The sequence below is a fragment of the Patagioenas fasciata genome, chromosome 7 (assembly GCF_037038585.1).
Source record: "Patagioenas fasciata isolate bPatFas1 chromosome 7, bPatFas1.hap1, whole genome shotgun sequence".
NCBI classification, from domain to species: Eukaryota; Metazoa; Chordata; class Aves; order Columbiformes; family Columbidae; genus Patagioenas; species Patagioenas fasciata.
The window spans coordinates 17,513,555-17,532,951 of NC_092526.1; the positions used below are offsets into that span (position 1 = coordinate 17,513,555).

General features: G+C 62.1%; 2 protein-coding genes across 5 annotated transcripts in view; both read left to right on the plus strand.

Moving 5' to 3' along the window:
- Positions 1–555: 555 nt before the first annotated feature.
- On the plus strand, positions 556–6,290 carry DES (desmin). Its single transcript, XM_065840409.2, has 9 exons — positions 556–1,216; positions 2,944–3,004; positions 3,207–3,302; positions 3,391–3,552; positions 3,643–3,768; positions 4,474–4,694; positions 4,829–4,878; positions 5,149–5,231; positions 5,357–6,290. Exons 1-9 carry the CDS (start codon positions 648–650, stop codon positions 5,396–5,398), a joined length of 1,410 nt encoding a protein of 469 aa, XP_065696481.1. The 5' UTR covers positions 556–647; the 3' UTR covers positions 5,399–6,290.
- A 2,888-nt stretch (positions 6,291–9,178) lies between these two features.
- The window catches only part of SPEG (striated muscle enriched protein kinase), a 38,705-nt gene continuing 28,486 nt past the window's right edge, over positions 9,179–19,397 (plus strand). For 2 of the 4 annotated variants that reach the window (XM_071810939.1, XM_071810940.1), the window contains exon 1: positions 14,001–17,338. In XM_071810939.1, coding sequence (XP_071667040.1) covers positions 17,306–17,338 — 33 coding nt within the window. In that variant the 5' untranslated portion in view covers positions 14,001–17,305. Of the gene's footprint in view, positions 10,059–14,000; positions 17,339–19,397 lie in introns of those variants that run through there. The other 2 variants (XM_071810936.1, XM_071810937.1) reach the window with 2 other exon arrangements.

The window sequence follows — 19,397 nt, forward strand, 5'->3', positions numbered from 1 at the left end:
CATCCCCTCCCCAGGGCTCTCTCTTGCCCCCTCTCTGGGTAGTGGGGTTGGAGTTTGGCCCCACATGGAAAGCTGAGCCTTATGCTCTTCCTGTGGGGTGTGTTGAGGCACCATTAGGGGCGTTTTGTGGTGCTCATAGCCAATTTGGGGACCACAGCTACCAGGCAGGGGCTCAAGGAAGGTCGAGTCAGGGTGTGAAGGGCTGAGTCCCCTGCTTTCCCTCCCAGCATCAGCCCAGGCAGTCTCTCTGTCTGTGAGGACCCCCCATGGGTGGCACTGCACCCCTATGGGATTCTGAACAGCCTCTCAACCCCAGAGACAGGGAAGTGTGGTGGGGTATAGTGGGGAGGCTGATACACCGTTGGGATCTGGGGGTGCCTGAGGTTCTGTGGGCATTGTTGTTGTCCACCCGGGGGTTCACAGCCCAGCTACATGAGCAAATGAGGGGTGGTGGGCGGGGGCTGTCTGCTGTCCCCCCCCAGCAGCAGCGTCCCTCCGCTGCCCGGCAGCAGGAGGGGCGGGTGATGTCAGCAGGATACATATAGCGGCCGCGCGGGTCCCTTCCTGACGCCTCGCCGAGTTGTCGGCCGCTCGCCAGCCCCGCTGCCTGCTCCCTGCTCCGGCCTCGCCGCCCCGCCGCCGCCACCATGAGCCAGTCCTACTCCTCCAGCCAGCGGGTCTCTTCCTACCGCCGCACCTTTGGCGGCTCCCCGGTCTTTGGTGGCTCCCCGGTCTTCCCCCGTGCCTCCTTCGGGACCAAGGGCAGCAGTGGAAGCTCTGTCACCTCCCGCGTCTACCAGGTGTCCCGCACCTCAGCTGTCCCCACCCTGTCCAGCTTCCGCACCACCCGTGTGACGCCCCTGCGCTCCTACCAAAGTGCCTACCAAGGTGCCGGCGAGCTGCTGGACTTCAGCCTGGCTGATGCCATGAACCAGGAGTTCCTCCAGACTCGCACCAATGAGAAGGTGGAGCTGCAGGAGCTCAACGACCGTTTTGCCAACTACATTGAGAAGGTGCGCTTCTTGGAGCAGCAGAATGCCCTCATGGTGGCTGAGGTGAACCGCCTGCGGGGCAAGGAGCCGACCCGCGTGGCCGAGATGTACGAGGAGGAGCTGCGGGAGCTCCGGCGCCAGGTGGATGCCCTCACCGGCCAACGGGCTCGTGTTGAAGTCGAGCGTGACAACCTGCTTGATGACCTGCAGAAGCTCAAGCAGAGGTGAGGAGGGGCCCTGGTGTGTCACTGTGGGCATCTATCCCTGCATCTCCATCCCTAGGGATGGGCAGTGGCAGAGCTCGACCTGTCAGCCCCTCAGGTGCCCACTGCCATCCTTGTGCCCCATGCTCAGAGCCCATCATGGCCCCGCTCCTCTGTCCCACTCACCACATCTCTCAGAGTGGGGGAGAAACCCTGATGTGCCTCTTGCTGGCTGTACCCACCCACAGGGTACTTCGCAGGGTTCCAGGTCCTGGCAGCAAGTTTTGGGAAAGAGAAGGGCACCTGTGACCTGCTGCATCAGTGCTGGGTGCTCCCCAATCCATGATGTGGGGTGGGGGGAGCTGTCCTAGCTGTGTGGGACAAGGCGGGGGAGGTGTCAAAAGCCTGGGCATCTCAGCAGAGCACCCCAAATGCTGCCAGCCCTCGCCAGGCACCCAGGTAGCACCCAGTAGGCAGGATGGCTCTGGCAGTAGGGGTGTCCTCTGCACCCTCCCCTTCAGGCTGCTGAGGCCAGGTTATGATGCCATGGGACCCCCAGAGCAGGGGGATTGGAGTGCTGCCCCTGGGGCTCCCCATCCTCACTCATGCTTTTGAGGGCTGACCAACCTGTGCGTGCACTGAGTGCTGCGGGATGGACAGACGGGCAGAAGCAGCCAGGCAGGTGGAGGCGGGGGAGAAGATGAACTGGGGGGTGCTCCACCAACTGCACAGGAGAAGGCAGGAGGGGAGGAAGCAGATGCCCTTCCGCAGACCAGGGATGCTCCAGGCCTGGGCATATAAAGTACCCTGGGAGCAGTGGAGACCCCCAAGGATGCTGTGGGCCTTGTTGGTGGTAGGGAGGGGGCTGGGGCCAGGGGGGAATAGCCACAGGGATGGCCAGGCTGAGTGACCCCCAGGGACTGACCAGTGTGGGGGCATCTGGCAGTAAGTGCTTGGTGAGAGCTACTTGTTCTGATGCTGGTCCGTGCCTTCCCTCCTGACGTCTGTGCCCTGGGGACCCTGAGTCCCCATCTCCTGAGGGTGACACTGCCAGCTGCCTACCCCTTGCAGCCTCAGCCTCTGACTCAGATGGCTAGCACTGGGGTGCCCCTGGGGCAGAGCCCCTGATGCTGGGAGGCTAGGATGGCAGTATGGAGGACCCCTGAATGTCAGAGGAGCAGGGCACAGAACAAACAGGTGTCAGGTTCCTGTCACTCCATGTGCCAGCATCGCCTGGGCACCTCCTTCTCCTCCCTGCTGCCTTCCCCCTGACCAGCAGCTTGTGGCACTGTCCCTCCCCTGGCCCAGCCCGGCTCCCCAGCCCTGACCTTGGGCTCACCCCGCAGCAGTCTCTGCTCCATAACCCCATATCATAGCATCACTCAAACCCGCCTGTCCTGCTGTTCCCAGGACGGCTCAAGTTGGTGGCCACCTCTTGAGTCCCCCGTGCCGGATCCTGCACCCCATCCTGCCGGCTGCCGGCCACTCTCCCCTACAAGGGCCGGAGCAGCGCGTGTGGCATCAAGCTGACTTCATGCCTTTGTGCTCTCTCTGGCGTTGACTATAATAGGGAATGGGAGGAAGAGCCCCTGGCCCCCTGCCAGCCTTCCCACGGCCTGCCGGGAATGCAGGACAATCTGTCGTCTTTCCACCCGGACACACTGGTCTGGGGGGTGGCAAGGGGGGACATCGCTGCCAGGTGACAGGGCTCCCTCTGGGTGCTCCTGACCTCCTCTCTCTGCCTCCAGGCTGCAAGAGGAGATCCAGCTGAAGGAGGAGGCTGAGAACAACCTGGCTGCTTTCAGAGCCGTGAGTACCTGTACCCCCTGTGTGGCACGGGACCCCTACCTCCCCTCCCACCCCCATCTCCCCCTGCAGACTGGTACCAGCACCAGGGCATGGCCCTGGGCATAGCTTTGCACCCTCAAGCCCCAATGCGTGGTCCCTGTGCTCCCCGCATACACCCAGGAACGTTCACCCCTCTGCTACCCCCCACTCTGTGTCCCCTCAGGATGTGGATGCAGCCACGCTGGCACGCATTGACCTGGAAAGACGCATTGAGTCCCTGCAGGAGGAAATCGCCTTCCTCAAGAAGGTGCACGAAGAGGTAGGTCGGAGGTGGCCCTGTTTTCCATGGATACCTTTGAGGCTGGGGGAGGGAGAAGGTGCCCTGAAACATCACCTTGTCCCTTCAGGAAATCCGGGAGCTGCAGGCTCAGCTGCAGGAGCAGCACATCCAGGTGGAGATGGACATCTCCAAGCCTGACCTGACGGCTGCACTGCGGGACATCCGAGCCCAGTATGAGAGCATCGCTGCCAAGAACATTGCTGAGGCTGAGGAGTGGTACAAGTCCAAGGTGCAGTAGGCAGGAGACTCTGGGCTGGCCCCGGTGCGGTGGGTCCCGGTGTCTCGGTGGCTGTGCCAGCTGACCCTTGCCTTTTCCCAGGTGTCTGACCTGACACAGGCGGCCAACAAGAACAATGATGCGCTGCGGCAGGCAAAACAGGAGATGCTGGAGTACCGGCACCAGATCCAGTCCTACACCTGCGAGATTGATGCCCTCAAGGGCACGGTGAGCCATGGGCAGCGTTGGGGAGACCCCCAGCCTCTCTGCAAGGACCTGCTGCTCAGGGGCTGCTCAGGGACCCCTGAAACATACTCTTCCCAGGTCTCTGAGTTGCTGCCATCAGAGGACTTGTCCCCTATATTTGGGCTGTGCCTCACTCAGTGACAATCTGGGCCTCTGCGAGGTGTTTTGGCAGAGCCCAGGAGCCAAGGCACAGATTGCAAAAGGTGCCCCAGACTGAGAGGCTCCAGGCAGGCGGGCGCAGGGCTCAGAGTGTCTGGTTGCAGGCTGAGAAGGTGGTTGCAAACAAACAAGGCACAACAGTTCTGCTCCAGCACAGTCACAGGAGCCAGACAGCAGTCATCAGAGTGGCAGTGCCCCAACCTGAACAGCTGTCTGGTGCTCCTGTACCTCTCTGTGCCCTCCCACTGGAGTAGGCTGGTTTTGCTGGGGGGCCTGGGCACCTGAGCAGAGGGTTTTGAGTTTGCCTACAACCTGCCCAGCTTGCTCCTGCCAGACCCTACTGCCCAGCACTGGGCAGACGGAGGGTGACAGCCACCCATCATGGTCCCACATTAGCTGGACCCAGCCCAAGGCTGACCACAGCTCTCCCCAGGTCTATGGTTCTCCCCTAGGACACCCTGAGCTCTCACCCAAGGTGTCCCCTGGCCACCCCAGGTCACCACCTTACTGAGCCCCCTGTGTTCCCAGAACGACTCGCTGATGCGCCAGATGCGGGAGATGGAGGAGCGCTTCGCGGGGGAGGCTGGTGGGTACCAGGACACCATTGCCCGGCTGGAGGAGGAGATTCGGCACCTGAAGGATGAGATGGCCCGGCACCTGCGTGAGTACCAGGACCTGCTCAACGTCAAGATGGCTCTGGACGTGGAGATTGCCACATACCGCAAGCTGCTGGAGGGCGAGGAGAACCGGTGAGCAGTGAGGGAGCAGGACAAGGCAGGGGGACCAGCAGGGTCAACCTTTTTTTGGGGGCTCCTACCCCGTGAGCAGCTTCTCAAGGGCTTGGGGCATTGGATGCTGAGCTTTCCCCTCTGTGTCCCTGCAGGATCAGCATCCCCATGCACCAGGCCTTTGCCTCCGCACTCAATTTCCGAGGTGAGTATCACTCTATGAGGAGGGTGCCTGGGACATGTCCTTAGGGGGGTAAATCTCCCTCCCGGGGGGCTGAAGCCAGGCTGGCAGGTCAGGGACCCACAGATGTCACACTGAGCCCCTAGGGTGGGCGCACTGAGATGGGTGCTGCCACAAGTTGGGGCGCGGGGGTAAGACAGGGCTCCTAAAGCTCTCCAGTGACCTCAGCCCCACTGCTCTGGCCCCATGTCACTCGTTCCCATGATCCCATCCCCTGTGTCCGCCTGCCTGCAGAGACCAGCCCAGACCAGCGTGGCTCCGAGGTGCACACCAAAAAGACTGTGATGATCAAAACCATTGAAACCCGCGACGGAGAGGTGCGCACAGGGCAGCACTGGGGGGTGATGGGGAGGCACAGGGGACTGAGTATGGTACCTGTCCCCATGCCTGGGGCTCCGGTGTGGTCATGGCATGGCATCTCACCATGCTTCTCTCCCGACAGGTGGTGAGTGAGGCGACCCAGCAGCAGCACGAAGTGCTGTAGAGAAGGCTGCCCCAGCAGCCCACCGGCACCTGTCCCTGCCTCCGTCCCGCCGCCAAGCCCCCCTCCTGCCCCCCACCTCGCCCCTGGTGCTCCCCCAGCACTGCCCGAGGGGTCTCCCTGCGCAGCTGCCTCCAGACCCCCGCGCCTCCCGGGCTCCCTCCTTCAGCTTTGAAAGGCTCGCTCTGCTTTTGCAGCTTTGCAGCAGCAATGCCAGCGTCAGGATCAGGCCCGGGCCAGGGGGGACAACAGGAGGGAGGGAGGGAACGAGCAGAAGGGGCTGGGGGGAGCAGGCAGTGGCCTGGGCCAGCTGCCTGGAGAGCCGGATGGTCCCAGCAGCAGGTTCTGGATCCCCGGCAGCCCCTTCCCGCGCTGGGCACGGGCTCAGGGTTTGTCCCGTGGGAGAGGGGATCCATCCCCCCGCACCGGCACCACTGGCGTCCCTGGAGCTGGCACTTCTCCAGATGGACGGCAGCGGTGCCAGGGGTGGGGAGAAATGGGGTCTGGATCAAGTCCCCATTCTCTACCCAGCTCGGAGCCAGGGTGCTCCCAGCCTGCGTCCGCTCCCAGTCCAGAGGGACTGGGGTCCTGTGCTCCCCCTGGCCCCAGAGGATGCCCCACGGGGCAGAGAAGGGCAGCGCCCGCCCCCCCATGGTGGGGACCCCCAGCAGCAGGAGGCTGTGTGGGGCCAGGCTCGGTGAGCTGAGAGGGTACCTGTAGGTGGACACAGGAGAGAGGAGGAGTGAGTGAGTGGGAGAGAGGGGGGAGAGAAGGACAGGAGCCGGAAAGAGGCCCGGGGGCCAGGGCAGGTGCCCCCACCCCTCACCCCACTGCACCTCCACCCCACCGCATCTATGTGACTCTTCAGGCGGCTGAAATAAACAGCGGAGCATCACCCCTTCCTCCTGGTGTTTCTCTGGGGCAGGGATGGGATGGGGTGGTGGAGAGGTGGCATCCGGGAAGGGCAATGCATGGACCTCCAGGGCTGGACTAGAGGGTTGCCAGCATCCCCCTGATCCATCACAGAATCACAGAATGTTAGGGATCAGATGGGACCTTGAAAGATCATCTAGTTCAGTCCCCCTGCTGGAGAAGGAACACCAAGATGAGGTTACACAGGAAGGCGTCCAGGCGCGTTTTGAATGTCTCCAGAGAAGGAAACTCCACAAGCTCCCTGGGCAGCCTGTTCCAGTGTTCTGTCACCCTCACTGTGAAGAAGTTTCATCTCATATTCAAGTGGAACCTCCTATGTTCCAGCTTGCATCCATTGCCCCTTGTCCTATCATTGGTTGTCACCGAGAAGAGCCTGGCTCCATCCTTGTGACACTCACCCTTTATATATTTGTAAACATTAATAAGGTCACCCCTCAGTCTCCTCCAAGCTCAAGAGACCCAGCTCCCTCGGCCTTTCCTCATAAGGGAGATGCTCCACTCCCTTAATCATCTTTGTTGCCCTGCACTGGACTCTCTCCAGCGGTTCCCTGTTCTTCTGGAACTGAGGGGCCCAGAACTGGACACAATATTCCAGGTGTGGTCTCACCAGGGCAGAGTAAAGGGGGAGGAGAACCTCTCTCCACCTACTAGCCACCCCTCTTCTGGTACACCCCAGGATGCCATTGGCCTTCCTGGCCACAAGGGCACAGTGCTGGCTCATGATCATCCTGCTGTCCACCAGGACCCCCAGGTCCCTTTCCCCTACACTACTCTCTAATAGGTCGTTCCTCATCTTATACGGGAACCTGGGATTGTTCCTGCCCAGATGTAAGACTCTACGCTTGCATTTGTTGTATTTCATTAAATTTTTCCCCACCCAACTGTCCAGCCTGTCCAGGTCTCGCTGGATGGCAGCACAGCCTTCTGGCCTGTCAGCCACTCCTCTCAGTGCCTTAGGGTGCTGGTCCGCCAGAACACAGAGATGACTCACGCTGAAGATGCCCCAGAGTGTTTTGCTGCCCCTAGTGGCAGGTTTCCCAGTTGCACTGGGTGGGCAAGCCCTGCTGACGCCAGTGTCTGCAGCAGTTGAGCCCTGAGCAGGTTTGCAGGGGCTCTGGGTTGATTGTCCCCTACCCCGCCCACCCCCATACACCCAGGTCCTCACACCATGGCCTGGTGGCTCTCAGCCCCACAGCTGCCCCTTTCTGCCCTAACCCAGGCCAGCTGTGCACCAGAACCAGACCTGTTCAGGACCTCTCCAAGCCCGCCTCGCCGTTGTCACTGATCTGCAAGTACAGCCATCTTCACCCCAAATCCACCTCTGCCCCGGCACCAAGCAGGCATCAAACCTACCACCCCATGCCCGCTCCCAGCCCAGTCTCAACCTCCAGCCTCAAACTGCCCCCTATGCCCTCTCCCCGCCAACACACATATCCCTTTCCCCGTGGTTGGGGTGTGGGGGATGGGGGATGCAGCTGGGGAATCTGGGTCTGAGCATCCCACAGGGAGAGAGGGATCTAGGGTTACTCTGTCCTGAGAGATGCTGGGGGATCCGCACTCCCCAGCCACCGAGCAGAGCCCTGGGAGGGCAGTGGGCTTCACAGGGGGTGATGTTTTAGGGACAAGGCAGCAGTGATGACGGTGCTGGGAGGTTCCCGACTGAGAATCTAGTGTGGCGAACCACAGTTTTGGCTGCGGGGTCAGCTGGGGATGGGGGTGTGTAGGACCTCAAGCTCTGTATCCAGCAGGTGGCCCTGTGACATCGAGGATGGTCCGCAGGGCTGCCCCGGTGAGGGACAACAGTTCCCTCCCTGCCCTGCTCAGACTCTGCCCCTGGGGCTGGGAATGACAGGCAAGGGACAGAGTAGCCCTTTGCCCGCAGGGCAGTGCAGGCAGGAAAGAGACCCCCCCAGGGCTCGGGAAGCTTCTCCTCCAGCCTCCTGAGACCCTAGGGTTTGCTCAGCTTCTCTGCAGCCAGGCTGGGGGTCTAGCAAGGCATCCTGCTCCAGCGCACCCCAGCCACCCAAGCTGGGGGATCCCAGGATCTTCTTGGCGGTGATGCTCCACTGATGCTGGCACCCTTGGGCTGGTGGTGATGGGCTGTGCCAAAGCCAGCTGGGCTGGTTTGCAGCCGGGAAGCAGCGTGCCGTGTCGCTTGCCTCCTGCTCACCCAGATTTACAGCCCCCAGCGAGGGCGGCCAGGGCCAGGTGCCGAGACGTGTGCTGTCGTGCCAGGAGCTGGGGAAGCCCTGCCTTGCCCGGGGGTGGTGAAGTGGCACAAGGCACAGGCAGTCCCTGGTCACTCACCACCTGGAGCACAGCATGTGGGAGCACTCATGGGCTACCTCGAATCCCAGCAGCAGGGTGCTGCTGCTCCAAGCATAGCTTCAATGGGAGGATGTCTGGGAACTATACTGCCCAGAGCAGTGAGGCAGGAACTCGGTGAGAGAAATGAGATTTTGCTGTCTCCCAGCAGGGTGGATTTGGGGTGAACAGGGTTGCAGGGGTCCCCCTCTTTGCTGCCTACTGGGGGTGGGGCAAAGGGGCCTTGCAGGGCTGGTGTCTGCCTGGGGTCTCGCATTGCAGGAAGCGTGACGGTGTCCTTTCCCTCCACATGCCACCAGGGTCTCTATGTCCCGATCCGGTGACACCACTGGAGAAGGGGAAGGCAGAGAGGAAAGCTGGGTCCCCCCCCCGAGCCTCACTGCTAATATGGAAAGGTGCTGGCCCCTTTCTATCTTTGCAAGTGGAGCTGGGCTGCCGGACCAGGGCGGCAGGCGCGGAGAGGGGGAGCCTGGCCAAGGAATGTGACATATCAGAGGCAGCTGCCACTTCGGGAGAGGGGGCAGAGGGAGTGCAGCTCACAGAGGGCCGCGCGCGGGACGGGGCAGGCAAGGGGGGGACACCACGGCCCGAACACTGGGACGGCTCTGCAAGCAGTCATCACTCCCGGGACTCACACCCAGGCCGGTGGAGCAGCAGGTGCCGAGGTGCTGGGCGGGCTTGGGGTCGCAGCGGTACATGGGGTGTGGGTGCTGCACCTCACCAGACGCGTGGTGAGTGGTGGCTCGGCAAGCAGCAACCCGAGCCCCCGCCTAAAAATAACCCCTCACTTGCCCACAGTCCTGCGACCTTCGGGGCTGCATCTGGTTGGGGAGAGGTACCAAACCGGACGGCACCTGGACTGGGGGGCCACCGCTGCCCTGGCACCCCTTGCAGGCACCCAGCACCCCGAGGCTGCAGGCAACGGGAGAAGAGAGGCACGGTGCTTCTGGCTCGGGGTGGCGGGGGTCACAAGTGTGGGCAGGGGAGCTGCAGACCATGCACCGAGCACAGGAACGTGACAGCACGAGTAAGGCTGGTGGGGAGCCCCGGGTAGCCCCGCCGAGCCCCGGCATCCCTCCAAAGCGCGCCAAGGTCACAGCAGAGCCGGGGGCACCCGAGGAGGGCCCAGCTCGCCCTGCGGCACCATTTTTTGCACGGAAACTGAAGAACGCAGCAATCGGCACTGGCTGTGACATCCGGCTGCGGGTGGTGGCGGTGGGCAACCCCCGGCCCAGCCTCCGCTGGTACCGAAATGAGGAGCTGCTGACCCCACATGAGGAGGAGTATGGCACCCTCTGGATCCGGGACAGCAAGAAGGAGGATGCTGGTGTGTACACCTGCATTGCCGAGAATGAGCGGGGAGAGGCCATGACCAGCGCCGTGCTGGCAATCATTGACATGGAAGGTAAGGGCAGTGTGGCTGCTGGTGTGGCTGTGCTGGCACAGCCATGGGCATGGGTTTGCCGAGGGTGGCAGCGGAGCTTCACAGGCTCCCGCCGCAGTGCATGCATGGGGCCAGCCAGGGCTGGCTTTGCTGTGCCCACCCTGCTGCAGGCTGGGGTGCCCGGTGTTTGCAGCACTGGGGCAGCTCTCTGGCCTGGAGTGAGCATGTGGCTTCAGCATCCGCTGCCAGGACAGGCAGGGTGCCAGGGCCGGGCACGGAGGTGTCGGGAGCATGTGATGCCAAGCCTGCTTGGGGCAGGAGGAGAGAGAGAGAGAGATGCAGCTCAGGTGCAGGGCACCAATGATGCCACCCTCTGCAGCCACCGACATGGTCCCCCCTACCAGTCGGTGCCCCTGCACAAGCCACCCCCGTGCACCTGCTGCCCACGGGCAGAGCTGCCTTTGGCATCACCATCACAGCTGTACCAGGCATTGGGGCTGCACTGGGAGAGCTGGAACACTCCAGGCGTGTGGCTGGGGGGAGGAGCCTAACACTGCAGGAGGCAGAGCTGTCAAGTGGGTGGAGCCTATGCCCCGCAGCGGGCAGGGTCTGGTGGTCAATCAGCAGAGCTCGAGGCAGCTTTTGCTGGCCCCATAGAGCCCTATAATGTGCTCCTCTGGTGTGCAGGGAGTGTATGGGGGCTGCTGTGAGCTATTACATGGGTGGGCCTCATCCTGCACAGGGGCCAGGCAGGCCTGAGGCATTGCCTCCTCTGCCCACTTCCCTGGGGCATTGCAGACCTAGGGGTCGGAGAGTGTGTGGTGCTGGCTGGTGGCACTGCTCTAAGATGCAAACTGTGCTGTGTTGGGACAGTGGGGGCAGGGAGTGAGGGGAGTGGTGCTGAGCCCTGAGGCTCTGAGTAAGGAGCCAGACCTGGGGCTTTGTGGCATAGTGAAGATGCTGCACCTTGAGGGGGCGACTGGGTGGCAGTGGGGTGGCAGAAGAAGCCTTTGCAGTGCTGAAGGGGAGCAGTGGAGGAAGAGGAGGAGCTGCACTCTGGAGGAGTGGCATTTGTAGAATGGAGGAAGGAGTATGTGCTGCTCATGGGCCTGGTGAGGGGATGAGGGAGAAAAGAAGTGTGCAGGAGGGATCATGCCCTGCAGTGGGTCTGTGTGGGTTTACTGTGCATTGCACCTTTGGGGCCCATGGCACGGTGGGGTCGGAAGTGCCGTGCTGTGCTGTGCATGCAGAGTGAGACGTGCACTGTCCCACAGGGCGGGAGCAGCCTGTCCTGGGCAGGGGGGCAAGGTGGGGAGGATCACCCTGTTCTCACACTTCGTGTGCAGCTATACCTCTCCACGACACTGCCGGCCCAGGCCCCCCTGCCTCTGCCCAGCGGTGCGGCACCGCCTGATTTCCCCAGGTGCCCGTTCCCGTTGTGCTGACGCACTTGTCCCTGCTTCCAATTCCCAGCTGCTGGCCCTCACTGCTACCTTTCTGGAGCAGCGGAGGAGGGGCCGGAGCAGCCAGGGTTGCCTAATGTGATGGATCAATGTCACCCTGCCCGGGGCACTTGGCTGTGGCACTGCCATGGAGTGAACAGTTGCCTAAAATGCCGGCCCTGGGGCAGAGTGCCTCTGGAGACATGCACCCAGGCACTGGGCTGGGTGAGGAGCATGACAGCCCCTGGTGTGACTTTGCCCCTGTTCCAGGGCAGAACGGTCTCCATTGTGTGCTCTGACAGTGACAAGGAAGCACTGTGTCCTTCTGGGTGCTGCAAAGGGATGCTGATGTGGATGTGATGGGATTTGGTAGCGAGTCCAGCCCTATCACCTGGCCTCATTGCAGGGCGCTGGCACTCGGCATGTTGTTCCCCTGAGGCCATTTTCTCCTTGCTGGCAGCTGAGCGATGAAACAGGTCATGGTGTGAAATGGAGGAGCTGTGCCACCACTCTGCCCTGACACCCTGCCAGGATGTGTGCTGTGGTTCACTGACCTCTGGCATGGGGGTCCTGACTGCTCAGGGGCTCCTCACACTCCCCACCGAGACCCAGCTCTGTAAGGGTGGTGGAAGTTCCACTGATGGCTGTGCTGTCCCTGTGCTGGGCAGGGACATCTCGTCCTTGTTCCCTGGGAGTCCTGTGAGCTGGGTCATTGGCCAGTTATGGGGCAAGGGGATGTGTGTAAGGTGTCCAGGCAGGATGAGATCTTTCTCTGTCCTTGGGGCCCCAGGCCCCTGTGTTTGGAAGGTATTGGGGTGCCCTTGCTCTGTTCACCTCTGCGGGGTTGTGGTCTTTGGTGGTCCTTCATCTTCTCAGCACATGGGCCAGGCTGCATCTCTCCATGGGGCCAGCATTGTCTCCCTCTAAGGTGGCTCCCGGTCACTGCTGGTGGGGTGGAGGGGCTCTGTGCTGCCTAGCTCTACATTCATCCCCAGCAGCTCCTCCTGCACCAGCTCAGCATTCCCCCTTGCTCGCACAAGCTCGATTTAGCTCTTCTAATCCCTTGCCCTGAATCTGTCGCTCCACCCCACTAATGATTTTCTCCTGCTCTTCTCTCAGGTCCCCTGAGTGCGTCAGTGCCCAGTGTGGGGAGAGCATGTGTGGGGCTGGCTGGGCAGCTGGGCATGGGGGTCCTGGGGTGCTCCACCTCCACCATGTCACATCCTCCCTGCCGTGTCCCACTGCTCTGGCCTTCTGCTGCTGCAGGTTCTCCCTTGTGCCCCAGCTCCATAGGTGAAGGTGGGGTGCATTGGCCGTTCTCGCACCAGCACCAGGCTGGTCCAGGGGCTTCCCAGGTCCACCCAGGGACCCTGCAGACCCTTCCAGCCAGCCCTGGTCCCCACCATGGTTACATCACCCCCAGGTGCACTAAAGCCTGTATTACCTCTCAGCTACATCTCCTGAATTTTTTTCCTGTAAACTGGATTAAATCACCTCTTAAGAAGCCAAGCTAATCTCGTATTGCCCAGCCCTCCCTTGTTGTGCCAGTGCTGCCTGACCCTCCCCGCCTGCACTGCCTCTTATTTCAAGGTTGGATGTGTCCATCTTGGGCTCAAAGCACAGGGTCTTGCTCCTCTTGCCTCCACCTGCACTCAGCAATCAAACCTCCTTGGAACCTTTCCTCTACGCAGGGAACAGCTTGCACCAGCCTGGATTTGGGGGCAGGGAACAGGGCAGGAGCTGCCTATGCATGGTGGCCCTGCATAGCCCTTTCCAGCTCAGAGTTAGAGGGGCAACGTGGGCACGCTTTTGCGGCTGGTGGTGCACAACAGTGACAATGGCATACTGGTGGGGATGGCTGCACTGACAGTGTCCCTGGTGGCTCAGCACCTCTGGCCATTTATCTCAGTGCCTAATTTTAGTCCCTTACTTTGCAGTGCTGTGCACATGTTTAATGCAAGCTGCCCCTTCCCTCCAGAGCCCCTGCCAGCCCTCCTCAGGGTCCAAATGCGATCTAAACCCTCCCTTTACCACGTCTTTCCTCCCATGGGACTCTCTGGGGATGTCTCAGTTTCCTCTGATTGTCCCCCCAGCTCCAGGCCACAGCAGCATCTCGGAGGAGCCCAGGATGCAGCAAGGCTCCAGCGCGGGCTGCTGTGCCCCACTGTGGAGTAGGCACCGTGCCCGGCTGCGCCAGTGCAGGGGCTGCCTGTGCAGAGCAGAGGTGGTGCTGGTCTCAGCCGATGCAGCGCCCGATCTCTGGATCTACGCAGTGCAGGGGGGACGAGGCTGGACCCGGCTCTCAGGATCCTAGCAGGGCTGATGGGTGGGCTGCCTGTGCAGTCCCCAAGCACAGCCTCGTGCCTGGGGCTGTGCCTGCTCCCTGGCCCTGTGGGTGACACCGGGGACAGCCCATGGACAGCTGTTGAAGACCTGGGCTCCCAGCTCTGCCCCCAGCCACCTGGGCAGGGGGCTGGCATGGCAGCCATGTGTGCCAAGTCCCTGTCCTGGGGAGGGGCTGCTCCCTGGTGAGCAGAGCAGTGGGTGCAGCTGTCCAGTCAGTCACCTCCACCCCTGCCCTCTTGCCCGCTGCCGGGGGGTTATTTTTGATGAGGAATGTGCCGTCCCCTCAGATTCTGGCAGGCTGCAAGGCTTGTGTTACAGGCAAGAGGCTGAGACCCAGGCCCGTGGGCGGGTAAATATAGCACTGCCGCTCAAGGCTGTGTGATGGGGCGACAGCTTCTTCCTCCTCCCAGGGCTGCCCAGTGCTCCCTGCTCCCCTTATGACTCTGATGCCAGGTTGCTGGCTTGGGCCCTGGCATGGTGGCCCTGGGAAGGGGCTAGTGCTGTCTGTGCTCCTGCCGCTTCCCCCCTGCTCTCTGCACTCAGCGCCTCAGGCAGGGGGGACGTCAGGAGCGGGTCTGGCAGGACAGGGACAAAATGCCTCCTGCTGTCCCACTCCATGCCAAGGTCATGTTGGTGTCCTGTGTCCCTGTGTCCTCTGCCTGCAGCAGGCACTGTGTGCTTGGGCATCCTTCTAGTGGTGGCAAGGGGAGGCAATGCTGTGGACAGCACCCTGGATGTCTCTAGCCCTCAGGAGAGGGGTCACAGCAAAGCATCACTCTTCTCCAGGGCCAGAAAGCTGCTGCTGTGCTGCCCTTCCCTGTGATGAGGACCACCCTACAGCATTTATTTACCCCTGGGGACGGTCCCCACCTCCCCAGGCTCACAACACATCCCCACCTCCCGCAGATTGTCCCCAGCAGCTCTGGGAGGTGCGAAAACATGAAAGATTCCTGCCCAGCCCTCCCCCTACCTGGAATGGCTGCATGCACCCACCACCATCAGTTATTGAAGCATGGAGACAGCTGAGGGCTGGGGCCGGGCAGCCAGTGGCCGGTTGGTGCTGTGCTGCAGGGGCAGGATCCATGCAGAGCTACTGGGGAGGTCCAGCAGGGTGTGGGGAGCTGCAGTGCTCTCAGCAGTGTAATTAAAGCTGCATGTTGAGCAAGTGTTTGGTGCTTGCCTGGCTTGGGGCTGATGTGTGTTCGGCAGGAAAAACTGAACCTGAGTGGTGATGGGGCCATCTGCTCTGTCCCTGTCCCTTGTCCATGCCATGGCCATGCTGGCCCCTCTGCCCTGCCCTGTGTCCCTATCCTGCAGAGGAGTAGGACTGTGTCAGGGCTGCCCCAGAGCTGGGGCTGGGCACAGGGACAGTCGCGGGTGCAGGCTGTTGTCATCTCCCACTCCAGACCTTCAGCAGGGACACCAGCTCTGCCCCAGCAGGGAGATTTGTGGGTGCTGCTGCCTCTGGAAAAGACTTTCAGGCCTCGCACAGGTGCAGCCCCTTGGAGGTGACCCAGCTGTTCCTCGATGGTGCAGCATCTCTGGACCACTCCTGGTGCCTTTGCTGAGGGATGGTCGAATGCCTCTGCCAGGGGAGATTCCCTCTGTGCCAGCTCTAGCATTCCTGGGATTTGACGTGCAGGGTCTCCACGGAAACTCCGCAGCATAATTTGAATTGTAGGACTGTCAGAAATGTTTTATAAACAGCTCCTTTTGTACGGGATAATTTGCAAGTTATTATGGAACCATGAAAAGCCTCATGTTGGGAGTCACGGGCTGGGAGGGGAAGTAGAGAAAAGCTGCTGGAGCTGTCAGACATCATGGGGAGTGTGGTGCCTGTGTGCAGCCCTGCATGGGGCAGCCAGCTCCCCAGGGGACAGGTGAGTGGCATGGGGACAAGCGCTGGGTGGGGAGGCCTCCAGCAGTGTCCCAATGGATGTTCTGAGGTGGGAAGGGGCAATGCAGGCAAGTGGTGGGGCTGGTACCTTGGCAGTATCTCCAGGAGCCTGGAAAGGGGGCTGATGGGTGCTCTGAGGCTCAATGGCTTGATGAGCGGGGACTTGTGGGGCTGAGACTGCCCCTCCAGCTGATTTGCAGTGTCATCCAGAGAACAGGGAGAGACTGGCAGGGCTGGGGACACTCGGCCAGGGAAGACATACCCAGCTTGTGTCAGTACCCCAGGAGCACCAAGAGGTCTTAATGGCTCTGACCAGCCTCACCAGGGATCCACAGCCACAGCTTCTGCCCACAGCCCAGGAGCCCCATTGAAACTCAGTTCCTGGGCACACAGTTCTGCCCTGAGCTGTGCCATGCATCTTCACCCCAGGATGAGAGGAGGTTTCGTGTGTGTCATACAGCATGGACAGGGACAATGACTCACCTCCCTGGGTCAAGCTTATGATCCCAGCAGCCATGAAGCAGCAGTGTTAGCCCAGGGCTGAGCAGGGAAGCTAGACCAGCTATCCCTTGTGGGTCCTGAGGCATGCAAAGGGGAGGATGTAAGGTCTGCCTTAGGGCATTGGGGCTGGAAGCTGTGTGGTTCACTCGGGGAAGCTGTGCAGTTTGCAGGGGTGGCTCACGCTGTGGCATGGGCAATGCCAGGCCAGCAGGCTGTTGTGAAGCACTGTGCCCATATGAGCTCTTCTCCATGTGCAGGCGGGTCAGCAGTGCGGGGACCCCCACCCTTGTTTTGTTGAGGGGTGTCTGTGTGCATCACTGATGGCTAGAGGATATGTGGGCAGAGTGAGGGCTGAAGGGGTGCTGGTGAGCCTGGATTTTTGGTGGGACAGTGCTGTGGCATACTGTGGCTGCACTGCTGCGCTGTGACAGCAGAGCTGCCCTATATGGGGGCACTTTGGGGGCAGCACTTGGAGGGCAGTTGTGTGCAGCGCTGGTGTGGTGTGTTGTTATACTTGTATCCTCGCTGGGGTGTGTGTGTGAGCCGCGGTGGTGGGCTGTGCCCCCGGTGCTGAGCACGGGAGAGAAAAGCAGTTCCTGCCCTGGTTGGTGGGGCAGGATGGACCGATGGCAAGGGACAGTGGTACAGCCGCATCGCTGGGCAGAGGGCTCAGAACCCTGGGTGCCGTGGAGCCAAAGCCAGCGGGGGTCAGGTCGTGTCCCCGCCCCAGCCGTACCTGCCCCGCGCCTGTCCTCGTCCCCCGCCACCTGTGCCCTGCCTGTCCCCCGCCGCTGTCACTGTGTGCCAGGGCTGGCGGAGAGGCGGAGGCGAAGGCAGGCGGGGGAAGGATGGAGGGAGGAGCACTCCAGTGATGCTTCATGCTCACAGCTCCAGCCCTCCCGAGAGCCCAACCTGGCGAGCCCCTTCCTCTCCCTCCGCCGTCCCCGGCTGCCGACGGTGGAGGATGCTCGCAGCATCGCTTGCCCCCGCGGTGTGCTGACAGCGGGGACCCCGCCGGGAGCGGGCTGGCGTCCTGCCGGGCCTGAGCCGGTGTGGCCGGGCCAGCGGGGCTCTGCAGAAGCATGAAGAAGATCTGGGTGAAGAAGCGTTTCCAGGTGAGGGCTCTGGGCTGCCGCGTCGGCGGGGGGCGAGAGGAGGGGGCAGTGCCGGGTAGGGGGAGCGCGTCGGGATGGTTATGCGGATGGTGATGGAGGTGTGGACGGGGATGGGGGTGTCCCTCCGGCCCTGCCTCTGCCACCCGGGGCTCCCCAGGGCTTCGCCCATCGCTGGCTCCAGCCCCGCTTGCAGAGCCGCCTGATGCCTGCCTGTCCTCACCAGCCTGGGCAGGAGGGGCAGAGGACAGGTGCTCAGCACCGCCTGTGCCAGCAGCGAGGCTGGGACCCCTGCCGAGGGCTTCTCCCCATGCCACCTTCTCTCCTCTCCGCCCTCTGGAACTGGGGCGGCAAACGGAGGCTGCTTGATGGCTCCCCCCAGCCCCGCTGCCGGTGGTCACAGAGCTGGAGACGAGGCTTTGCATGCGTCATCCCCTCCGCGTCAGGAGCATGCCTGGCACCGGCAAGGCTCCTGCGCGGGCCCCGCTGCACGCTCTGCCGCCGACCAAGGAACAAGGACGTCACTTGGCCTCGGTGGGGGGTGGAGGACATCCTTCCAGGAAACCCTCTACCCCCAGCTCCCCTGGGGTTTGCAGGCCCACCTCGCTGTTCCACCCGATGCAGGGTGCATGGCCTCCCCACTGTCACCCTGCCTGGTGGCCCAGCAGGGGCTGGGGAGGGGCTGTCACCCTCAGCGCCTTCCCAGGGGCATGGGATGCAGCAGGGGACACAGGTCCCCAGGGGTGCTTGGAGCCGGGCATGAGGGGTGCCTCTGGGGCAGGGTGGGTGGCACTGCCTGGCTGCCCCATCTGCCCTTGGGGGCAGCAAGCCCAAGGACTTGCCTGTGTGGTGAGGCAGGGTCCTGCTCGGCTGGCTGAGCATGAGGGGCATTGGGACACCCACAGTGGCTGTCTCTCTGCACCAGGCAAGCCACCCACTGCCACCCCACTTCACCCCAACCCTGCTCCCTCTCTGACTGTCCTGCACCAGTGGCACCAGTGCTGTCTGGTGCTGGACCCCACATGCCAGGCAGTGGCAGGCTGCAAGGGCTGTGTGCCATGGTCCCAGGAGCACCTTCTCGGCCCTGACTGCCCTTGGCCCCATGGCCATGGCTAGGGATGACCCATGCCAGGGCAGTAGCCCAGCCTGGACAGGGGAATCTGTGCCTGGCGTGGGGGAGGGAGGCAGCACTAGGTCTCATCCAGCTGCCCCATGAGGCAGGGCTGAAGCCAATTGCTGGTCCCAGCCAGCCCTTTTCCCCACCTGGGGGGTAAGTGTGCACTGAGCAGTCTGCTGGGACTCTGCCACCCCTTTTCCTGGGGTGCTAATGAAATCCCAGGCAGGGAGCACATCCCCCACTGTCTAGCTGGCCCATTCACCCAGACCCCAGTCCCATAGAGAGCCCCAAGCTGCTCCTGCCCTCATTCCACCTCCTGGTTTGGAGGTGACCCTGCACCATCCACCACTCACCCCCTGCCAAGCTATGAGTGGGTGCTGTGCCTTAAGGGTGCGGGTTGCAGGATGCCCTGATCTCACAGGGACCTGTTGTGGGGCAGAGGGAAGGGGCTCAGCCACCCCACAGTGGGTGATGGAGCCCAGCCCAGGCCTGCTGGGTGCAGTCACCATCTTTGATGGGGAGCTGATGGCGCTAGTCCCTGGGGAAGCCACAAGAGCACCCGATAATGGCACTCAATCGCATTTTCATTTTTTAATGGGGGAATTATCCGCCGATGGTGCAGTTAATCACTCATCTCTCTTTCCCTGGCCTGGAAGACGGGCTGCCAGCCAGAACCAGCCCAGTCAGCCAAGGAAGGGAGGTGAAGCCTGGCTCAACCTGAATACAAATGTGTCTCACGCAGCCACTGCCCTCTGCCCAGCATCACACGCAGGCAGGGGGCTGGTGGGAGCCCACAAGTAGTGCCCACGAGCAGAGGCTGCTGCTGCACTGGTAACAGCTTTGGGGAATGTAAAATGAGCCTGCTGCCCTTCCGAGGGCAATGAATGGCTGACCATACTTGTCTGGCTGTCCCCGGGGGGTGGCTGTCACCAGGGGCCGTTTGTC